The sequence below is a fragment of the Anthonomus grandis genome, chromosome 11 (assembly GCF_022605725.1).
Source record: "Anthonomus grandis grandis chromosome 11, icAntGran1.3, whole genome shotgun sequence".
NCBI lineage: Eukaryota > Metazoa > Arthropoda > Insecta > Coleoptera > Curculionidae > Anthonomus > Anthonomus grandis.
The window spans coordinates 16,711,527-16,736,303 of NC_065556.1; the positions used below are offsets into that span (position 1 = coordinate 16,711,527).

A 24,777-nucleotide genomic window follows, 5' to 3' on the forward strand; every position below is an offset into this window, starting at 1 on the left:
AGGGATTTATTCTCAGTAAAATTTAAAAATAGACTGATTCCTTGTGCTAAGACTTTTAAATGTCGTGTCAAATTTTGAGACATCTTTTTGCCTCCAAGAATGTAGAAATTGCTACATTAAAGCTCAACCTATTGAAAAGGTCCAGGAAATAGAACGGCGGGAATAAATGGTTTGGAGTGCCTTAGCTTTGGATTCAAAATTCAATCAGAAGTGTTGGCGACGACCTGGGTATACACCATAAAACTGTGACGAATATTTGGAAAAAACATGGATACAAATGTTTTAAACAAATCTCGAGAGGTGTTTTCTGAAGCCCAGTGGCGAAGAATGGCATTTTGTGGAACGATGATGGAAAAGGCAAATAAAAATTTCTTAGATAATATTTGTTTTCAGATGAGTCCTTTTTTTCATTGCATGGTAAACACAATCCTTCCATTGTTCGTTAGTCTCAGAAAAACGAGCACAGTCTCCTCAAAAGTTGAATGTTTGAGCTGGTATTTTGGGCGACCACATTATTGGGAGGTTTTTCATTCATGGTACTTTGTACGCCCAAAAATATCTTGAGTTGCTACAAATCCAAGTTCTTCCTGCCGTTGAACTCCTCCCTGATACCGACCTGGGATCAGTCTATTTTCAACAATATGGAGGTCATGCTCATAATGCGGTTAGAGTAAAAGATTTTTTAATAAATAATTTTCCTAATCGCCTTATTAGTGGGACTGGTAAAATTAAGTGGCCTCCAAGATCTCCCGATTTGTCACCAAGTGACTTTTATTTGTGCGGTTAACTTAGGGAGACTATTTATATACATCATAATAGTGGGTTAACGAATTTAGAGGAGTTGAGAAACAAAATTTTGATCTTGAATCTGCCATTTCCATTTTCCCTCAAATTTATTTGGCAAGAAACGCTTTAATTTTCAATATGCAATGCAGAGCATAAAAAAATTGTAATTACGAATCTATGCGGTTTTTACACATGTAATTCCTGCATTAGAAAAATATTATACCAATGCCAGGTTATATTTTTTTAAATTTTAAAAGAGATACAGCTCTGGTACCTCTGACCGAAGTCAGACGCTTACTAAAAAATCGAGCTGGAACCTCGAACACCAGCGTACTGTCACGGCGGCGGCGTTGCAACATCTCGCCTGTTAGGAGCTTATAAGTGTAGTGATCCATACGCCAACCTGTATATTAACTTAAGAGTAAACTTATAGAATAGTAAGGATTTAGTTGACATTGGTAGACAAGTTTTACATCTAAAGGTATAGCCCATAATAAGATAATTATTGGCAGGCTGAAATTTGGATAAAGGATACTGGGTATAAACAAAAGTTTATAAAATGTTTATTGATAATTTTACTATTTACAAATTATAATACATATTTATCGCATTTCAGATCCAAAATCATAGCCAAATATGTAAATTTATTAACTTTTTTTAATCATCAAAACTTAAACAATTTATATGATGTACATAATTTGGTATTACAAGGGTTCAAATATTGCTCCATTATCTACAGAGATACATAACGAATTGAGAATACATAACGATATTGAGAAATTTAACACAAACTTAAATAATTTAAAAAAATTCACCGATGATCATAATTTAAAACCAAATTCCTCTAAATCCTATACGCTATTTTTTAATGCTAAATATCAGATTAAGAGAATTAGGCAATTATAATTTGTTCCACAAATAGATAATATGCCTTTGGCCTTAGTTTCTGAAGAGGTGAAAAATTTGGGTATACTTTTTGATGATTCGCTAACATTTCAAACACATATTCATAATAAATTAGAAATTGCGTATAAAAGATTTAAAAAAAATTAATTATTTTGAAAAAGGCTACCATCCAAAATAAAGTATCAATTATGTGACAGTTTAATACAAAAGAGCTGTGTCCGTTTTTCTTACAATATTTTATTTAGAGAACCTATTTAAATAATAAAAATATCCTCAATATGAGTTACCGTCAAAAACTTCTTATACTTTTTTACATAGAATCTTAAAAACTGAACAATTCTTATACCTAGCGTTATTTAATCCATTTTTCACAACAGCATCATACAAGATTTGTTAATAAATACAGGGTACCTCAACATCGCACTTTACATACATAAGGATTAAATTGTGGAATGATGAAAATGAGTGAAGGAATTTACTTATAAAGATCCTAAAATACGCTAAGCAATTTCTTATTAATGGGCAAAAAAGACCTATATTTCTTCCAAATCATGTGTTGTCAAACTTTTCCGCTAAAATGAGATAACCTGTAAAATTAATATATTTACTGTTAGTTTCCCTTGTTTGTCTCACGCACGCCTTTCACCTTTTTTTCTGCCATTTGCTATGCCATTCGAAACTTATATATGTAGGTATATTATTGTATATGTACTTGCATATGTATATTATTAACTTATTAATAATTTTGGTTACACAGGGGTACACAGCACAAATACACATCACTTGTGTATTTTGTGTTATTGGCCACTATGGTCGCGCTGTAGTCCTTTTTATCTTCGGGTATATATTTGTAAAATTGTTTGTGTGTAATTTGTATATAAAGGGCAAATAAAAAAAAATTGAGTTTGAATTTGAACTTTAAAGCAATTGAACATAAGATCATGAAAAAAGTGACGAAATGGCTTTCAGAGGCTGGGAATGGTAACATGATATTTAAACATTATTTGCATTTAATATCTGTCATTAACCAATATCATAACGTAAAAAAAACAAGTGTTTACATTACTGATTCTATTTTTTCAAATATTACATTAAATTTTCTTTAATTCCCCTTTTTTCGGAATATATGCGTTCGAGCTATTTTCATTGCAATACCCGATTTACCGAATTATATAAAGACTCGAACTAACATTTCAAATAATTCATGCGTTAGATTCTAAGTAAATATAAGCCCTTAATCTAGCAATTCCTCTCAAAATCTAGAACAAATATTAAAAGAAACTTACTTGTAAGCCAACGTTGCACTAAAACTCTCCTTAACATATAAATCCAACACTGGCTCAAAATGTAGATACTTCCAGTCATTTGTAACCAAACTGATAATGTACAGAAGACACTCAAATACCATAAAATCATATTTATCACTAGTAATATCATCTATAAGAATATTAAAGAGAGCATCCAGGATATCCTGCAAAAACTTCACTATTTCTTCACCACAAACGTTCATAAACGCTTGAAGTGAATCTGTGATGGTGTGCTTATGAGTAGCCCAATTCAGGAGGCCAAGAAGATTAACTGGAAAAGAAAACTTAGTATGGTTCAAAAATCTTATCTATCTGTCTTTACCGTTTTGTGTTAACTTTGTAGAACAAATATTTGTAGATATATTAAATGTATCTTTTATACTAAAGGTCAAGCCGGGCACAGTAACTCGCTGATCTTTCGCTTTACTGGCCAACCAAGGTAGCTTGAAGTAATCCAGCCCAGTCTCGTCGAACTTCTTATAATCTATTTTATAAACGGCTAAATTGTGTAAAGCGTCTGATAATGTCACTCCGTTTTCCTGCATAAGTTTAACGTAACTCATCGCAAACGGTTTTTCGGTTTTATCCTTTGTCTCATTAGAAGAGCGATGTTTGAAAGTGAACTTTAAATGACTAGATTTGAACTCTTCGATTCTTAAAGCGATTTTAAAAGTCTCGTGCCATTGTGGTTTGTCTTCGTGCCGGTAGATTACCGAACGGTATTCGTCTAACGGTTGGACACCACCACCTAAACGTATAACACCCTAAAAAGGAGAAATATAAAAATATATATGGTGATATTCAGTAAGAAAATGATATGTTCTATAAGAAAATTGCTAAGATCGCTCTGAAAAATCGATACTGGTATTGTTAAAAGCAGATAAAAGGTGGTTAATAAACCAATTCTTAAAATAACACTCTAGCTATCCACTGTGCTGTTATCCTCTCTTTTGATAATTGAAAATAAAAGTTATCAAACTAGTTTTCCATTTTCTGCAAACACACCTTAATTTAATTTATAAATAAATAATAATAAAATAATAATTTATAATAAAATAATAATTTAATTTATAATAAAATAATAATTTAATTTATGTAATATTGGTAATAAAGTAAATCTATAAAAGTTATTATTCAATTTAATATAAAGACTACTCAGATTTAGGTCTGCACACAGATATGTGCGAGTATGTAGAGTTAAAATAGGCATGTGACACAGAGAGATACTAGTAAAGGTAGTAATTTTTTGAAAATTTCCTTAACTGATACCCAAAGAAACTAATATTAATTACCATAGGTCAGCGTTATTCAAAGTGTGCTCCGCGGAGCCCCGGTGCTCCGCGAAACGTCCGGTAGGGCTCCGCCAGCAGTTATAATAAATGAATGCATGTATTAAAGTGGACCCTATAAGAATAAAGTTACCTAAGATAAAAATAAACAACCAAAACGAAACGCCTACTTATAGATGTTACTGGTACATATACGAAAATTAAATACATGTATTATTAAGTAAATGCCCGACCTATTACATCGAAATGTTACAGCGTTACTCGTACGCCACCATTCGCCCCCGGACTATAAGCAATCGAATGACCTCGGTTCGTCGCGCTGTTTCTCGTGCTCGTGCGTCGACGCGTACTTCGGAGAAAATCGTCTGGCTCTCCGAAGTTTCTGAGGAATTCGAGATGATTCGATGGTTACTGATATAATATAAAGAAGGATTGTTTGACGCGGAGAATTTATTAATCAAACAACGTACCGCAAAATTTACTCACACCCCGCTCAGTATTTCATGTTCGCTTGTCTTGCTGTTGTTCGTAGTGGTTGTAAAATCTTGTATTTCGTGCGTCAAGAGATACTATTTGTCATCAAATTGACCAAATCAAATTAGTGTGAAAGAAGAATGAAGCGCTGGCTTAAAGGTGTTGCAAAAAATGTGGTTCGCTTGGATGATGCATCAAATTCAAATCAAGGTGATATGACGGCGTCAAGTTCTAGTTTTATGGTTTCAAGTTCAAGTAGTAAAACATCTAATGACACACTGAAGGTGAAAAAATGAAAGTATGACGAATCATACATTAATCTCGGATTTGTTGATTCCAACGGCTCACCTCTTTGTATGTGGTGCAGCAAACTTCTTCCTAATAGTTCGATGGTACCTGCTAAGATGCGCCGACATTTATAAACTCTACATCCCGACTTCAAAAATAAAAGTAAAGAATGTTTTCTACGTAAAAAAGAACAATTATTAAGAAGCCAAAAAACTATGACGTGTGCGACTTAGACTGTGAATGAAAATTGCCCAATCAGGAGAAGCGCACACTATCGCTGAAAGGCTAATAAAACCATGTGTGGTTGACATAACAAAATGTATGCTCGACGAAAAGTCTCACGCGCCGAAGTGGGGATATCGCAGCAAACATAAAACAAGAACTGGTTTCACGGCTTCAAAATAACAAATTCGTCTTGCAAATGGATGAGTCGACTGACGTTGCTGGACTGGCCATCTTGCTCAGTGGCGGCTGGTGACTTTAGGAAGAGGTGAAGCGCCCCAAACCCAAAATATACCATAAGCAGCAAAAACAAAATTTTATTATGCAAATTGGGTCATATAACGGCAACATTTTATAAAAAAAAATCCCGAATGCGATGGAATTTACTTCCGATAAACAAGAACTAAGTCAATAGAATAAGAACCTTGCTGGCAGCGGCAAGCATACGCCGCGCCGTTCTGTAAATTACCCCGAGTGTTTGTCCGTCCGTTACCATAGCAACCGTCGTAAGCGCGGGGGGAGGTGTTGCATCGGATTATTGTTTCTGCTAATTGTGCTGCATTGACACATGCGGTGGCGGTCGCAGCTGCTCTTATGAGAATATGTTTAGCGCGCTCGGGTTTCTGAATACTTTTACAAATATATTCTTTATAGGATTACACTAATTTTGATAAATCAGATAAAATAAAGAATTAATTTGTTATAAAATATAAATTCAAACTAAATTGTAAACGTAAAGATGTCGATTTTAAAACTCTTAAATTTTTTAAAATTTGTGGTGAAGCGGCGCTCCCCTGACGAGCCGCTACTGATCTTGCTAGTAATTGTGCGATATCCATATAAACATTCACTCGAAGAAGACTTGCTTATGTGCTCATTGCTGCCTGCTAACACAACCGGAGAAGAAATTTTTAACACGATTAACATGTTTTTTGAAGAAAACCAACTCGATTGGAATAATTGCATTGATATTTGTACCGATGGAGCCAAGGCAATGACAGGTAGAACAGCAGGAGCAATATCACGAATAAAAATGAAAGCGCCAAATTGTAGTTCCAGCCACTGCATCCTGCATAGACTTACTCGCGGTTAAGAAAATGCCACCAAATCTAAAGTTGGTTCTTGATGAGTCAGTAAAAATAATTAATTTTGTCAAGTCACGTCCACTACAATCCTGATTGTTTTCAATATTATGTGAAGACTATGGTAGCGATCATAAAACACTATTGCTCCATACTGAAGTAAGATGGTTGTCCCGGGGTAAAACTTTGACAAGGCTTTTTGAACTAAGAACAGAATTAAAAGTTTTTCTTACAGTTGTTCCTTTAACTTTAAAAGACCGTTTGTCCGATAAAAGCTAGTTATTTAGACTAGCATTTTTAGCAGACATGTTTGGAAAACTTTACGAATTAAACCTGCCACTACAACGAAAACAGACAACAGTTTTCAATGCTAACAACAAAATAACTGCCTTTAAAAGAAAATTAGATTTTTGGATTACTTGTTTTGGTAAGAGAGAAATCGAAAGCTTTTCATTGCTAAGTGAGTTCCTTAGTCACCATAGTCTTAGTGATAAAGAAATATTTCAAAATTAAATATTTGTTGAATTGGTGCAATATCTCAATGATCTACAAGGGACTTTTGAATCTTACTTTCCTGAAAAACAGAATACAAAACTGAAAATAAACTCATTGGATTCAAAACCCTTTTTGATCTAAATTGCAGAAGCCTGAAAATATGTCAAATCAGATCTATGAATCATTTCTAGAAATGAGATCGGATACAAGCATGGAATCATTGTTCAAAACAATTTCAGTAAATGATTTTTGGTGCAGGGTTCGTGATGAATATCCACAACTTGCCACAGAAGCTTTGAATGTTCTTCTGCCGTTCCGAACAACGTATTTGTGTGAAACGGGATTTTCAGCATAATACAGCTACAAAAACAAAATACCGCAATAGACTGGATGCCGAACCAGACATGAGAATTCAACTTTCTTCTATCAAGCCTGACATTACCCAGTTGATGAGGAATAACAAACAATTACATGCCTCGCATTAACTGAACTTAGCGTTATCATTTGCTTACTAACTCACTACTTACTGTATCTATCTTTTTTTGTATGATTATTAATAAACAATTCACATATAACTGCTTTTGCTTTTAGTTTAGAGTTTAGGGTTCCGTCACGAAAAAAGTTTGAGTAACACTGCCATAGGTGCTTATTAAACCCATAATAGGCCACCATAGGGTGAGTACATAAACTGAAATATTCCATTTCCCTGAGCTTTTTGCACGATCCTGTATAATTCTTGAAATTTTTAGCGTTATTTCAGATCTGGCAGAGATGGTCTTGTTTGTTTAACAATAATCATAATGTAGTTAGTTGCATTGATTTAATATTTGCTTCAGCACTTATACATTACTTAGTTAATACGTAGACGTAGTTAATTTGAATTTTTAAGCTTTTGTGCTATTGGCTTTGTAATTTACAGCAAATTAACCTAAATTTCTGGCACTTAATAATGTTAATCGCCTCATGGAAAGCCGCTTTGGCAAATAAATTTTACATTTACAGTCTGTGAGCCTGTGTGTTACAAAAAAGAAACCAAAACATATATTACCTTTTATTGTTTAAGTAGTTAATAAATAATACTGTACTAAAAATTTAAAAACATGCTTTATTTAAAAGATACTAGCTTTGACTGTGACTAGCTTTCTGATAAGCAGTAAGATAAAATAAAAACTGATTCAGATTTAACTAAAAGTGGTGCTATCTTGGGGCTAAACCTGAACTATTTTTACAACAAACAACAAAAAAAACTTTACAGAGATATGTTGTTGTCAAAAATATACAGGATGTCTTTAAAAGGTCTGTACAAAATTCTAGGACATATTCCTGAGGTCAAAATAAAAGAATAGAAAGATACAGTTTTGCAGAAATGACGGATATGTTATTAGTTTTTGGGTATTGTGATGGAAATGGCCGGGAAAGTGTTAGGGTACATGGGCAAAGATTTTCAAATCAGCGTTTACCAAATTATTAAATATTCCCTGCTATGGAGTGACGCCTTCGAGAAGCTGGTAGTGTTACTCGTGTAACTGTCACATATGGATGGCGCTGTATGATAAGGACTCCTCAGATGGTTTATCTAAAAGGTACAAGACCTTTTGCCTACGTATTTTGAACAACGTTTGAGCTTCTGTCAATTTGTCATTGAAAACAGACAACAAAATTTAAATTTTGCTAAGCAAATTTTGTTTAAAGATGACGCATGCTTTACGAGAAGTGGTGTAACTAATCTTCCTAATGAATGAATCCCAATGATACTAGAGTAACTCATTTTCAACATGAGTTTAGGGTCAATGTGTGGGCGGGAATCTTTGGCAATTTTAAAATTGGTCCTGTAATTTTACCACCAACGCTAACTGGTGTGAATCATTTAGAACATTTACAAAATACGCTGCTAGATTTATTAGAAGAATTGTCATTACAATTTCGGCAAGATATGCGGTTCATGCATGATGGTGCTCCACCGCATTTCACTTTAATTATTCGGAATTATTTGCATCAATAATATCCAAATAGATGGATTGGAAGATGACGCTCCTATAAACTGACCACCACGCTCACCGGACTTGACTCCATTAGATTATTTTTTGTGGGGTACAAAAATAATTTTGGGGAGTACTTTTACGCCATATTAAGATGTGTATTCTTGTTGACGGAGGTCATTTTGAATAAGTGTTAAAAGTTTATAATAATTGAAATTACTTTAAATAAATAATTATTTTCATTAAATTTAAAAAAATATTTCTGCAAATTACGTTAAAAGTAACATCACAAAAAATTTCATTCAAATTTTGTATTATTTCGGTGCGGCATCAAAGACTAAAACAGGGAATATCTTGGTAACGGTTAATTTTAGCGGGTTCTAACATGAGTACCTTGTTTACTCAAAAGCGCTAGGGAATTGTTTCCTTCCTTTAAAAAAAAAACCATGTCTGCAAAAAAGTTATGGCCATTTTACGCCATCAACAGTGCAGTATGGAGCATCCTCTATCGGCCACAGCAAAAAGATGCCCATTTTCGAGTTTCTCATGCCAAATATCGCAAAATGTTAAAGAGATTAAATAAAATCAATTTTTATTTTTAAAATTTAATTTGCTATAACTAAGAAAGCATCCAATAACTAGTCCAGAAGCAACTCTGGACTAGACTTTAAAATCGGCTTATTCTGACCTCAGGAATATGTCCTAGGATTTTATACAGACCTTTTAGAGCACCCTGTATATCAGAGAACAATAATTATATAGGGTGCAAATATTTTAAGGGCGTATTGTTGGAGTCAAAATAAGACGTTTTTTCCTATGAACATGTGTCCTAAAATAATTCCCTTCAGAGCAACAGCCTTAAAATTGCTAAAACTTAAATTGCTTAAAAAAATCGATTATTTAGAATCATGTCTACAGTTATTCGTCAAATTTGCGAAAAATTCTCGTTTTTTGGCCGCTACTTTCATTTTCCGTCCCAAAAATGGTGTAAATCCAATTTTAGGTGAGGATTTAGAAGACCTTAATCTTCTGATTTCTCCTATGTTATATTTTCAATAAGAAATTTAAAAGTCTAACACCATCTAGTTTATTTTTTCTTTTGTATTTTTTTGATACAATTAACCGCTTTCGAGAAAATCGTTGATAAGCGAAAGCGTTATTAAACTTAAATAAATATCAAGTGAGAAAAACAAAGTGGGCCGTGACTGCTTTAATTTTTGTAAAATTAAATCAACTGTAACAAAAAATTACAAGTAACTATAATTTTAGATTTTTTCAAGGCTAACTAGATGGTGTTCTAGATTTTCAAATTTCTTATCGGAAACATAAGATATGGGACATCGTAAGCCTCCCTGAATCCTTCTCAAACAATGGCGTAAGCTTAATTTTCGGGACGGAAAATATCAAGAGCACCGAGAAAAACACCAATTTTCTTGTTAGTGTTTCAAATTATCGACTTTCTTCAAGGAATTTGCGCAGGCTGTAACTCTGAGGAAGTTCATTTTAGGACACATGTTTATAGCAAAAAAGTCTTATTTTGACTCCAATAATATGCTGTTAAAATATTTGTACCAAATTTTGTAACACCCTGTATATGCATTTTCTAATAATTATATAAATATTTATTGAAATATTAGAAAATTCATCTTAATTTTTAATGTTGCATTTGTGAGGTTATGATAAGTTTAAAACTCATAACAGCTTCTTCAATTTTTTGCAATTAACAGTTTTAGTATCAGAAGATAGCTCTTTATACAGCCTAAATGTTTAATAAATTTTTACAAATGAACTACGTGCATTTTCATTTCTTTGAGAAAAAAAGACTTAAGACAAATATAAATGCATATAATTACACTCACGGGAATTAACTGGCCTTTTTCGTCACACACTTTAACGACCACTTCAACATTTTTTTCGGTAGTTTTGCTTCCCTTAGTAAACTCCCCATTTACTAGGGTTAAGTAAAGATCATTTCGGACATCTCCTGGTAAAATAACTTCAGGGAACCCCATTTTTCTTGCTCGGGATACATTGCCTAAAACCAAATGTGGGTTTTCTTCTCGGACCTAAAATTTAAAAGAATATATATAAAATTTTTAGCAGCTTTTATGTGCTATTATTGATTTACCTGTTTTAGATCCCCTCGCAGTAGTTTCATGCTAACAAATAAAGATTGGTCTTTGTTCTCAATCTTCTCCCTTGTAATAATTCTTCTAAGAGTCTGATCTAAATTGTCCTTTTCGCAACTAAATGTTACAAAATACTTTTTAAATCTTAATAAACATAATAAATTATTACCTCACCTTACAAAAGGTATTGCAAACTCTTTTTCCATATCAGTCTCAAACTTACAATTAATACAACTAGTAACATCCATTGCAGCAACTCCACAAGGCCTTCGCATATTCTCATAGGCACTTTTCTTGTTTAATATGTTTAAAGAACTCCGCCTATGGTCAACTTCCTTAATGTCTATCAGGCCTACCCTTATTACATAGCACACCAAATATATTTTCTCTCTTTCAAGATCCTTTTTACCTAAATCCTACAAAAAGTTTAAGTAAGAAATTTTATTAAAAAGTAAAGGCATGATAAGACATACAGTAAACATGACCCTAAGACTGTATATCTGGTCCACATCACTCATGAGTCCCTCTTTGGACCACTTGACTACATAACTTTCCGTTATTGGTTTCATTTCTTTAGCATCATAAAGACACAAGAGTAATTCTAAGTCTTCAGCGACTTTACAAATAAAATTTTTTACAGCCACAAGAAATATGTTTGAGTATTGTTGTATAGCAGATTTTGGTTGGTATTCTTTTTCATCCACCTAGATATGGAACTTGAGTTAATACTAGTGCCTTAAAAAGAAATTGGTTGCATTGACCTTTGCCTTATTATTCATCCTTTCAGTAGCAATTTTATGATAATTAAAAAGCTGAATGGTGCTTGTATCATGCGGATTGATTAAATTTCCATCCTTATCTCGAACCACCATGTCCAAACCTAAAATTTTGTTACCTATGTCGATTTCTTGAGTAGCCTGTCTTGTCACTCTTTTTATTTCATCGAGTGGAAGTGCACCACTAATAAGTTGACTCCTTAGAGAAATCAGATCATACATTTTGTTCTTCATTATTTCAAAATTTACGTTCTGATTCTGAAAATTAAAATTTTGTAAACTAAAAACTTACATTTAAGAGACTTGAAAACTTACCACATAAAATTCCTTCCAATGACTTCCCCATTCCCTCAAAACCGAAGTGATTTCCTGACATATGGGAGGATCTTTAAACACTGGTATGCCTCCAGATTCAAATTTGACACAAGGTTTTCTATGGACATAATTTTTCGGAAATATGCCATAAACGTGCCGATTATTGAGGAGCGAACCATAAAACCAATCTTGTTCTTCTTGTTGGATATAGACCGAGTCTCCAACTGTAATATTGAGTTTGAATGGTTCTGGTGCATTGTAATTGTATATAACTGAAATTGATAAGTTTTATTGAAGTAAAAAACCTTTTTGTACTTTAATAGGTAATTATTACTAATAATAATATGTCAGGGTTTAAGAATATAAAATATCAGTTTATACATATATAAAAGTGCATTGCATCAAAAACAAAACACAAACACAAAGCAACTACATAATATCCAATAAATACATAATAATAAGCTCTTTCAATTAATGTCTTGTTTTCATGCTCCTTGATCTTTTTTAATTTGATAGCAATCTTACTGCAACAGGAAGGTGGTTAAATAATTTCTTAGTGACATAAAAAATTAAATTGTATGTCAAGGCCGATGATGGTACATCAATTTTAAAAGAGGAACGAGTTTGGTTGAATTGATAACTAAGGATTATTTTATTAATATTTTTTGAGAAACAAAAAATGTACTGGATTCTCTTCTCTCAATATTACATAAATATGTAAGTCCTCTAGAGCAATTTTCCCAAAAGCTGATAACGCAAATGGGAGTCAATGCAAAATAGGTACTTTTTGCTATCTTTTTGTTAAGTTGACTCCCGACATGGTAATCAAATTTCGTCTTATTATCTATTATTAGACCTAAAAGTGTATTCAAATTTTCCGGCAAAACAAGCTCTGTGTTCAACAGTACATTATCAATCAAACATTTAAAAGTATAAAATATTTGTTTCTGATGCATTAAAAACCAAAAATTCGAATCACACCACCTTTTTATGTTTGCCATGTCTTCGATTAACTTTGAATGAAAAGTGTTTGCATTCGTACCAGCAAGTTATTATCATTAGCAAGGGATGTGCATTGGCCATTCTTCATTATTATTGGCAAATCATTAAAGTTGAAGAAGTAGTCCATACTTGCAGTGGAGTTAATAGATCAATGGGTAACTAAAAGTGTTTCGGTCATCCTCCACTAAACTTTTTTTTTTTAGTATAAATTATAGTATATTTTAGAGTATGATAGTTTTATGAGTATAAATTTAGTGGAGGATGACCGAAACACTTTAAGTTACCCATTGACTGCAAATCATTAACATAAATTAGAAAAAGAAGAGGCCCCAGAACTGACGTTTGTGGTACTCCTGCTGCGACACTATAGGTTGAATGGAATCTTCACCTCCAAATATTATGATCTGGGGTATGTTTGCTAGATAAGATCTAAACCACTGCAAAATACATCCCTTAAATTCATAGATTTCAAGTTTTTGCACCAGTATATCATGTGGTAAGCAATTAAAGCTTTTGCCAGGTCACAAAATATAATCGCTGCAACCTCTCTATCATTGAGTTTCAGATAGAGCTAATAAAAACAGGAGTGAATCATTCAGGACCTTCTTGGATTCCAGAAATCTTAGTGTTAAGCAAATTCTAAGCAATTTCACTATAATGACAACAATGAAATAGGTCTATAATTATATGCAACATCCTCGCCTTGCTTGAAAATAGGAATTACAATGGCCTTCTTTATAAATTCCAGATAGTTGCCTGTTAAAATCGACTCGTTATTCAGTTTGCTAGTGATGATAATGCTGAAATAGAGAGATTTTGAAATATTTTAATGGAAATACCATCGTTTTTTATTTCAATTTGATAATTTTTCAGTAGGTTTAACTATTAAAATCTAACAAAACAAATTTCCAAATCTAAAAAATATACATAAATTATACACATTTGATAAATTGACTATGGGAGAAAGTACTAACAAAAAATTAAATTACAGAATCTTACAGATGTTTTAAAGATAAGATTTTATTCTTATTAAGAAAACATACAAAAATAACATTACTAAACAGCAAAAAAAGAAAACGCAAGCCATGTCTAACACAAGGAATCATTAATTCTATTATAGAAAGATATAATTTGAAAAATTCTTTAAATAAAAATTATAGCACTGACAATAAAATAAAAGATATAATGATAAAATATCAACAAATTTAATAAAAAAAATGTAAATTCATATTTTAAAACCACAATGTCATTGAATAAATGTATCCTTTAAGTCATCCAATTTACCTTTGGACTGGAAAATCTCAATTGTGACCCCTGTATTCGAATCAGATAACCGCTATGAAACTACTAATTATAGACCAATTTCTGTTATAAATAATTTTGAAAGGATATTTAAAAAGTGCCTATATTCTAGAATAATGAACTTTTTGAACAAAAATTAAATTTTGCATGATAAGCAATACCTACTGATTTTGAGATAAAAAAAAGTACTGACAATGTACTGATGTGATTTAGTTGATAGCATTAATATTAATTAACAAAATAAGAACAAAAAATTGGCAGTTTTTATGGATCTTTGACACTCTCCAACATGACATTTTGTGTAACCGTTAGAAAAAATAGGTTTTCAAAATGGACCATTGAGTTTGTTGAGAAATTACTTGTCCAGTAAAAAACAATTTGTGAAAATAGATAACCCAATAAGTAAATTTAAATACATTAATGCCAGAGTCCCACAAGGTACTGTATTGGGTCCAATCCCCTTTCTCATATATATTAATGGCATGACATATATCCTATGCAGATAATACTGCATTAATATTTTCAGCTGATTCCTGGGCTGAAGTTTATAATCAAGTTGAGGTGGGTCTCATCAAGATCTATGATTGGCTTAACAATAGACTTTTAAGACAAAATATAAAAAAATCTATTTTATGACTTTTACTACAAACCTGACAGATCAACCCGATATTAATATTATTTATTTATTATTATTATTATATGGGATCCACCCCATTACAAAAAAGAATAATACAACATAATAAATCATTTAATCTAATATATTGAATATAAAAAAGAACAATGACTAAAAGTGAATATCACAAATATTAAAAATTTAAATACCTGCCATAATCCAAAATAAAAAAAATGAATAAAAATTAACAAAAAGATTCAAATAATTGCCCTAATTTGATGCCTAAACCGAGACAGGTAATGCTCAAAATATTCACTTCCCCTGAGTTTAACAATCTTAAAGTTCTCTCAATTGGAGAGTGAGATGCATAATTAGTCCCACAAAAGGCAGGGAAAACAAACGATTATGTCTTAGGTTTCTAGTTGGTACATTAAAGAAAATCATCCTCATAAGTTCAGGGCAATTTATATGACCATTTAACAACTTGAATATAAAAATGAGATCTGAATGTAAATGTCTTTGTTTTAAAGTTTTTAGATTTAGCATCTCCAATGCATAGTCATATATAAGATTATCAGGAATTCTAATATTTAGCTTAAACAGACAAAATCTAACAAACTTGTTTTGAACCCATTCCAAGGCTAAGCAGCTAGCTGTTCATGTAAAATGGTGACCAAAACATTGAACAATAATCAAGCAGAGAAACTACAAGTAAGATATAGACTCTCTTGCAGGTCTCCAGTGAGAATCCCTACACTTGCGAACCACAAAGCCAAGAACCCTGGACGACTTTAAGATTATATTATTAATGTGTGTATTAAAGGTTAGTTGTTCATCAAACCATATCCCAAGGTCTTTTATTGTGCTGCAGTGCTGAATATTATGGTCAGCAACACTATAAGATGAATCATTCCTCTTATTTCCTTTGTAAAAACTTATAATATTTTACTTGCTAATGTTTAAAAATAAATTATTATTAATACACCATTCATACAATTTGTTTAAATCCTGCTGCAACCTAACTTGGTCAAGGGAAGATGATATTTGTCTATAAAATTTAACATCATCTGCAAATATCAAGAAGTTACTATTTTCAAAACAGGAGGCAATATCATTGATAAATATATCAAACAGCAATGACCACTCTGCGGAACCCCAGAGTAGACAACAATGTTGTCTGACCTAGCATTACCAATGTAAACTTGCTAGGTCCTTCCCGACAAGAAATCAGAAAATCAAGCTACTAATCTCCCAGGAAAGCCAAACAGTTCCAACTTCCTTAGTAATATGCCATGATTGACTCTATCAAAAGCCTTGGAGAAGTCAGTGTAGATCTGATCTATCCGGACCTGAACTGACAATTTTATCAAATGCCAGTTCAAGTGACAAATTTTCATTGGGAATGACTTTAGTATTTACTCTAGTCTGATCGCAAGCACTAAGATTATTTGGGCTATTCTGTTCATATACAGTAGAAAAAAATTGAGCAAAACCATCTGCAATTTCCTCAAATCCCAAGAATTCATTATCCCTGTAATTCATCAAATTAGGTATTCCATTTCCCTCCCTATCCTTATTTAAATTAAACCAAAAACCCTTAGGGCCAGTATAAAGCTGCTGACCTAACTTCAAAAGATGATTTTGATAGCAAATATCACTCAAAGTTTTACATCTTGCTCTGAGATTAGAAAATTTTAAATAGCTGCTCGATTACTGGTCCTGTAACAGTTATGAGCCTCTTTCTTTAACATAGCCAATGATCTCAATTCAGCCGAAAACCAAGAAGGAAACTGAGATGTTTTATAATAATAATAATAATAATAAGCCTTTATTTCCAACAGGCAACTTGCCCAATAACAGGAAACAGTTGCAAAACAATGAAAAATATAGTTAAAAAAAAAAAAACACACACAAACAAACCTAAAAGAATGAAAAGAAAAGAAAAAGAGTAAAGTAAAGTCACATTCTCAAAAGTTATCCAAAGAATTAGAACAAATAACTATTAATATGATATAAAAACCCAATTATAAAAGTTTAACAAGATAATCACATATTCAACAAAATTCAATTAAATTAAATTAACTGCAATATACCTACTAACTATAACTTAAACACATGGGTCTTAATCCCAAGAGTAATGATCCACCAAGATATCGACAATCACATGAACCGGAGAGAAATTTATATCGCACATGTGACAGATCCGATTAAATATAGCGCATATTGTATATAGTGGCGATTTCAACAGGATGTTAGTATGAGGCCTTGGCAGAAAGAATGTTAGGGGATGTCTAGCATTAAGCCTAGGCACCATGAAACGTACACCGGAAAGAAGTACAGGACTATCAATGAATCCATTCAGTAACCCATGCAGGAATTTTACAGAGAAGATCATTCTTCTGAGTTGTAATGGATGTAGATTGAAGCGTTCCAATAGTTGCCGATGATCAAACCCTCTTACCGGATATATGCCATCCTGCCTGAAGGCCAAAAACTTAGCAAATCTACGCTGAACAGATTCAAGGAGACCAACATGATTCTGATAGAGCGGGTTCCATATAACGCAGCCAAACTCCAGTTTTGATCTCACAAAGCAACAGAAAAGCAGTTTTAATGTAGACTCCAAAGTAAAACTCTGAGAACTTCTAATTATGAACCCAAGCCTTCTCAGGGCTGACTTGACTATGGTATTGAAGTGTGGAACGAATGTAAATTCAGAGTCAAAGGTTATACCAAGATCAGTAATTTGCTCTAATCTACTCAAAATAGTATCATTAATAAAGTAATTAAAATTTAAGGGTGTTTTTGATCTAGAGTAACTGACCATACTACACTTAGCCGCATTCAAGCCTAACCTGTTAACAGCGCACCATACCTCCAATGTATTTAGACAGTTCTGAAGAAAAACACAATCCTCCAAGCCATATACATTTAAATATAGCTTCAAATCATCGGCAAAAGCCAGCCTATGACAAGTGAGTGACTTGATTGAGTCATTTATAAAAAAACTAAACAGGAGCGGACCCAGGTTCGAGCCCTGTGGCACACCCGACGTTACGTTAAAAAGTTTCGATTTAAAGCCCTCATATTCGACATATTGAGATCTACCAATCAAGTAGGAATGAAATAAATTAAATAATCTCCCTGAAAAACCATACTGAGTTAATTTATGCAGCAAAATATAGTGATCTATCCGATCAAAGGCTTTTTGGAAGTCGGTATAAATAACATCGACTTGAGTATTAACATCAAGTGATTCACAGATGTGACTAGACAGACAGGATAAGTTAGTAACACAAGATCGCCCGCTAAAAAATCCATGCTGGTCTACAGAGATGAGTTCTTTTGCGTGACTAAATAGCGACCGATTCAGGATAATTTCGAAAAGTTTTGAGAAGTTACAGAGTAATGAGATTGGCCTGTAGTTCACGATTAAATCAGAGTCCCCAGCTTTTAAAATAGGTATTATTTTGGCAGTTTTCCAAATTTCAGGGATTTGTTCTGTTGACAGTATTAAGTTGAAAATGTAGGTCAGCGGATCTGCCAGGACACCAATGCAATCTTTAACCAAGAAGCTAGGCACACCGTCTACACCAGATGTTAACTTATTTTTGAGTTTTTTACTGGCCAAAATAATCTGGGAAGCATCAACGTTGGCAATGTCAAAGTGGGGCACATTATCAGACGTCGACGAATGGTTAATGAAATTTGATTGTATAAATGCCTCACCAAAGAACAGTGCAAAAGCATCAACTATGTCTTGTGGGTCTTTAATTACCACGTCATCGGGTAGCCTGATCATACCAGGAATCCTGGTGCCAGCCTTCTTAGAACCAATAAAATTCCAAAAGCTAGATGGGTCCAAAGAAATATTCCTTTCGGTGTTTGATATATACAACTTATATTCATTGCGTATTTGTAGTTTGATAAGGCGTCTGAGAGAATGGAATTTATTTTGAAAGAATGGAGAATTGTACATTTTAAAGTCCTTGAAAGCCTTTTCTTTCCTATAAATGTTCCTAATCAATTCTCGAGAATAATAATTTGGAAATCTTCTTTTACGTTGCTGCTTAAGAGGAATGTGTGCGGCAAATATGCCATTCAATATATCATATAAGGCTCCACATGCATCATTAACGTTAGAGGATAAATACACAGTAGACCAGTCAGCTTCAAGGATCGAGTCATAAAGGAGATGGAAGTTGGCCTTTCTAAAATTAAAAGAATGAGATAAGTTTTTATTAAGCTGAAAATTATGGACACGTTGACCTGAGACGGTAAAATCAATTTCCAGTGCAGGGTGATGCAAATCCTCCAAGACAAAAGGCACGTCACTACGCGAAACAGTACAGGTGAAGTTAGATAAAACAAGATCCAATAGTCTGTTATTATAGTTTAGGATGTGATTACATTGAACAAGATTAAAAGTGTTAGCAAAATTATTCACAGCAATAGACTTCTGACTAACATGATTACCTGTAGGTGAGTTAATAGAGAAATCAGACACGTTAAAATCGCCCACTATTATTACATTATGGTTTAGCTTTGATATTAAAAGTGTAAACTGATCCAGAAATTGCTCGAAAATTACAGATGTGATAGATGGTGGGATGTACAAAACAATCATGTAAAATAGTTTTTATGCCTTTTTAATGGCACAAAGAGTGCTATAGCCTATAAGTATGTGTAAAATTGACCTAATATTAACCCATGTGAATTCAAAGGGCAAGAAACCTCCAGCAGGCTTCAGGTTTATTAAAATCGCCAAAAATATAAAAATCAGTACCTGACTACTCCTGCCTAAGAATGTCAACTGAGTGGCCGTGCCCTTCATACAAACTCACCTCTGAATTTGATGGAATATGGAGAATGGAAAATCAATATTCATAACAACAACTGCTTAAATAAAGTTACTTGTAATTGCATAAAGATAAAGAAGGCTGAACAAATAAAATATCTAGGGGTTATGTTGCATCAATATTTAAAAAGTGAAAAGAACATATTGCTTTTTTTGAATAAAAAAATTTGGAATATATTTTACAAATTCTATCAACTATGTAAAAACGTTACAAGTTCTGGAACCTAATTTGAGATACTGATTATCATATGGGGATGTGCTTATAATACAACTATTAAAAAAATATTATTTACTCACAACACTGTTCTAAAAACTATATTTAAAAAACCATACAAATTCTCAACATACAATTTATATACTAGTCTCAATATATTGAATGATAGAAACCTTTATATTCACTCAGCACTTAATTATGTCAAAATTATGTGTCCAATGGATAAAAACTCTTGTGTATATAGTACTAGGTCAACAAAATAAAAAAAAAATATGAATATTCCATTTAAACCCACAAACGTTACTCAAAGATTTATAACCTACTATGGTCCAGTTCTATTTAAAACACTGCCTGCCTACTTAAAGGAATATGTTAAATACTAATCCATAAACCTTTAGGACTAAAACGAAACAGGTTTTTATTAGAAAATCAGACATTGTGTAGCATTATTTTAAAACTACAAGTATACTAAGTAAATATCTGAAATCTTGTGAAAGTTTCTGCCAGTTTGCCGTCTGCCTCATCTTCACCTTTATAATAATTATAATAAAAAATAATATGTATGTGCCATCTATTGGAGAAGGTAGTTTGCACACAAGCTATTTTAGCTTAGTTTGACTCCTCTTCTCTATTTTTTTTACTGGGAATTGTTAGAAATTAGCTGTTTTTTTATGGTATGTTTGTATACATTCCTATGCAGAAATAGTTTTCTGTTACTTAATATTTGAAATAAATTTAAATTTAAATGCAGTTTAACTATATTTGGCAAACATAATATAATATGGTTGAAGAACTCTTTGTTATTCTATAGTAAAACAATCCACATGCATTTCTAGTACAAATATATATATATATCTATATACCTTATAAAGTTACCAGGGAACAGATTACATTAAAACCTTTAAATTTCCCATTTCATAAAAGAAACATCAATGATTCAAATTTTTATCATTAACTAGTACAAATATGAAAAATCAGTCAGGTAGAAGCATGTCAACAGCAACTGAGTGTGTAATCTGTATTGGGCAAGATGGGAATCCCAAGTTTTATTTGATAGGTAAATAATATGGCATGCAATGTAATCATATGGCATCTTCCTGCCTTGGCATATAAATGTTTCTTTTTACTCATTTTTATACTACTAGGATTAAAATTTACAATATGATTCATATGGAATATGATTCCATATTGATCTTATTTACTTACGCAGCCTGTCCCAACCAATATACTATAGGTGACTTTAGACTAGGTATAATCAAGGATCAAGGGCATAGTAGTAAAACCCTGAGTAAAACTGAAAACAAGTGACAGGCAACTTACAAAATAAAGGTGAAGACTATGAAGAGATAGGAGTATTTAAAATGTTTCCAGTTTTCTGAGTCCTTAAGAATTAGTCAGCAATATAAATAATTAATAGGTGCAAATTGGACAAATTAGTTGGGAATTTGTAGAAACTGGGTTAATTGGTGGCTTATGGACATAATCAAGGGTTAAGGGGATAATAGTAAATTCTTTAGTAAAAATATACACACATTATATTTGGTAATTTGTGTATATCTAAGATTTGAAAAAAAATTCTCCCAGTCCTTGTTTCTGTGAAGGTTGTTAAAATTAAAGATTTTTTTAGAACCATATATAGTTGTTAACTATTTTCTAGTTGGGAAGGGCAGGAAAACTTTTCTCCACAAATGAAAATGACAATCTTTTGTTATTCATTTCTATGAGTTCACTCATCATCATCAGACTCTAACACTACAGAGCTGTGATGTTTACACTACCCGCTATATTATATAGCCACTCAAAGAAGCACTTCAAGAATGGACTTCTACTTTATATTTTCCTAGTGTTTCATAAAGGTCTCTTAATACGGAGAATTTTGCTTACGAAATAAATAGTGAATATAATATATTTTTAAAATTAGTAGGGCAATTTGGGGAATTAATGATAAAGTGTCATATACCAGAGAAATCAGAACCTGCTCGCACTGAGATACATTTAGAAAAACAGTTTTCTGTAACCAATCTTGCTTTATTCAAGTAAAACTACTCATAGGAAAAATAAACTCAATTAGTAAATTTGAGTTGCCCTGTTGAAAGAGGAATTAGTAGAGTAAAAAATGCTAAAAATGTACAATTTTCTGATCTTATAGTAAGAAGTACACAAAATTAGCCAAAAAAACACACAAGTATGATAGAGATGGTTTAAATAAAGTATTTTTGTTATGTTGTCTTTAGGCTGAATAATATACAAAACATTAGCTTTCACTACACACTTTAAAATATGTGGATTCTACAAGATACGTGAGCATTATTTAACAAGATCTTTCCAGTAAAAATTATTCTGGCAAATATCTTATGCCTGGAATTTTTTCAACTCATAAAATTCCTGGCATATGATATATTTCCTACTAGATTTCTGAGAGACTTTCTACAATGGAACAGAGAAATATAAAAACTGTCAAAGAACTGGTATAAATCAAATTATGCTGACAGTGGTAATAGTAAAATAGTGGACATTTTTAATCCCTATGTAAGGGCAGATCAGAAGATCCTTTTTATTTCAAACTGAGGGTTGACAGTATTTTCCTTTAATTTATTATCTTCATCTTTGTGCAAGAGATGTAATTTAGTGGAAACTCCTCATGGAAGCAATCTTGCCCCATTGATCTTTTCTATATTTGCCAATGACTAGAAGTGTTATGTCTGAGTCTCTTTTATTTGCCAATAACTTAAAAATATTTTGCATCATAGAAACTAATAAGGATTATGTTCTTCTCTAAAGAGACATCAATGCTTTGGCATACAATAAATAAATTACCTTTGAATATTAGAAAGCTCAAGTGTATGTCAATATCAAGTATTTTCAATGAAATAAAGTACAATTAAAGGTAGGTAAGACTTCCCTAAAACATGTCAACTCGGAGGGATCTAGGGGTCCCAATTGACCACAAACTCATATTTAACATATATATTGATGAAGTTGTTCCTTGAAAACTCTTGATTTCATAATCAGGTCAACCAAAGAATTTAAAAGGTTGGAGTCTTATTACCTTACATAATACCTTAATTGAGTCTAAATTACTTTATGCAGCAATGGTTTGGTTTCTCAACTATATTATCCATATAGACAGACTTGAATATGTGCGGCCCATGTTTTTGAAATATTTATACTTCAAAATTGATGAAATATACCCTCTGAGGTGATATGACTAAGCCATTGCGCTATTCTAAGAAGTCCGCTTTTTTTGTTTAAACTATAAAATTGATGCACCTCATCTTTTAAAAGACCACCTATCCACTCTAGAATACACCTTTGCTTTAGAAAATAGACCTACTAACTTAGCAAGAAATGCACCTTTACATCAAGCTCTTGGTTTAATATTTTACACAGCAATAACACTATCAACCTATTTAGTGGCATTATAGCTACATTTAAAAACAAAATGACCTCAATGATTATGACCCTATAGCCATCAAATTACCTCTTTCTCTATAAACTCTTCATTTTAATTTTCTTATATCTGTAGTATATTCTGGAGTGTTGAGCTTATATAAGTCGTTATTGAATCATTTCAGTTTTTATAGACTGTTAATTTTTGATATATTGTTAACTTAAACTATCTAAAGTATGTCCTGTCTTATTATTGGTAATTTCTGGTTAGACAATGTTAAATAAAGTAAAAATTCTATAGATATGCTTTTAGATTTATTCTATAGATTTGATTTGAAGTATTTTTTAGTTAGCAATGTAGGTAATTTAGATAACAAGATATTTAACTATGACTGAACTTTAAGGAGAAAACATTTACTAATTTATCTGGAACATAGAAAGAACTAAAGAAATCACAATTTATGAATAAAAATATACTAATATATATATAAAAACCTCTAAGCAATTCTGTTTTGTTAGCTACAAAATAATATTTATCTGACTCGATCATAGAGCCCTTCATATTAAAGGGGTCAATTATTTAGATTTTATTTAACAAGAACAGTAGGATGAGACCAATCAACTAATTGCTTAGATGTTAAAAGATTGTGACCTCATCGCGTATGAATCCAATTAAAAAAAAGCTCACGTACAGAATGTAAGAAGGTATTCTAGGACATTTAAAGGTATGATTCAACATATTGATTCTTCAAGCTTTCAAAGGAAAATAAGGGAGCCTGAATGCCCAGACGGGCCCGTAAATAATAAAGCCATATTGGGCGTATGCCGTTTTGCCTAATTAAATCCACAATTAAAAATAATTTAGCTTCATCTGTCCAGGAGGGATAATTATTATTGTCGTTTTGTTTGTTTTGGATGACTAGTGTACGAAAATCGGTACTTACCTATGCCGTAACTGTTGCATTCTTCCACTGGGGTCCAGCCGGTCATCTTGTTGGATGTTCTTTAGAAACAGCCATAAAATGATATTATTCCCATTATTAATTCATTCAATGTTTTCGTAAAAATCAAAACACAACACAACCTTCACGGTCGACGCACCACAAATGACGCCATGTTGTTTTGGGTCGGGAATGTCAAACGTCACTGTCATAGGTGTCAATGCAAATAAACTAACGTAGGGATATACAGAAGGATCGACGTATTCTCAGTTCGATATATAAAAAAATGTCAGGCGGTCATGTTCAAATTATTAAATCGCTTTAAGCCACTTTAATATAGTTTTAATGAAAGAAGAACATTATTTTATTGACTATTAAGAGAATGCTGCCACAGTATTTATGCCAAGAA

The 24,777-nt window shown here is 32.4% G+C and overlaps 1 protein-coding gene across 2 annotated transcripts in view; it reads right to left on the reverse strand.

The window, feature by feature from the left end:
* Positions 1–24,544, reverse strand: part of LOC126741968 (dedicator of cytokinesis protein 1) — an 82,905-nt gene extending 58,361 nt beyond the window's left edge. For both annotated transcript variants that reach the window (XM_050448456.1, XM_050448455.1), the window contains exons 1-9: positions 24,372–24,544; positions 12,049–12,320; positions 11,719–11,991; positions 11,431–11,661; positions 11,132–11,373; positions 10,957–11,074; positions 10,688–10,894; positions 3,322–3,763; positions 2,979–3,270 (exon numbers count right to left, since the gene is read on the reverse strand). In XM_050448456.1, coding sequence (XP_050304413.1) covers positions 2,979–3,270; positions 3,322–3,763; positions 10,688–10,894; positions 10,957–11,074; positions 11,132–11,373; positions 11,431–11,661; positions 11,719–11,991; positions 12,049–12,320; positions 24,372–24,417 — 2,123 coding nt within the window. In that variant the 5' untranslated portion in view covers positions 24,418–24,544. The remainder of the gene's footprint in view (positions 1–2,978; positions 3,271–3,321; positions 3,764–10,687; positions 10,895–10,956; positions 11,075–11,131; positions 11,374–11,430; positions 11,662–11,718; positions 11,992–12,048; positions 12,321–24,371) is intronic.
* Positions 24,545–24,777: the final 233 nt, after the last annotated feature.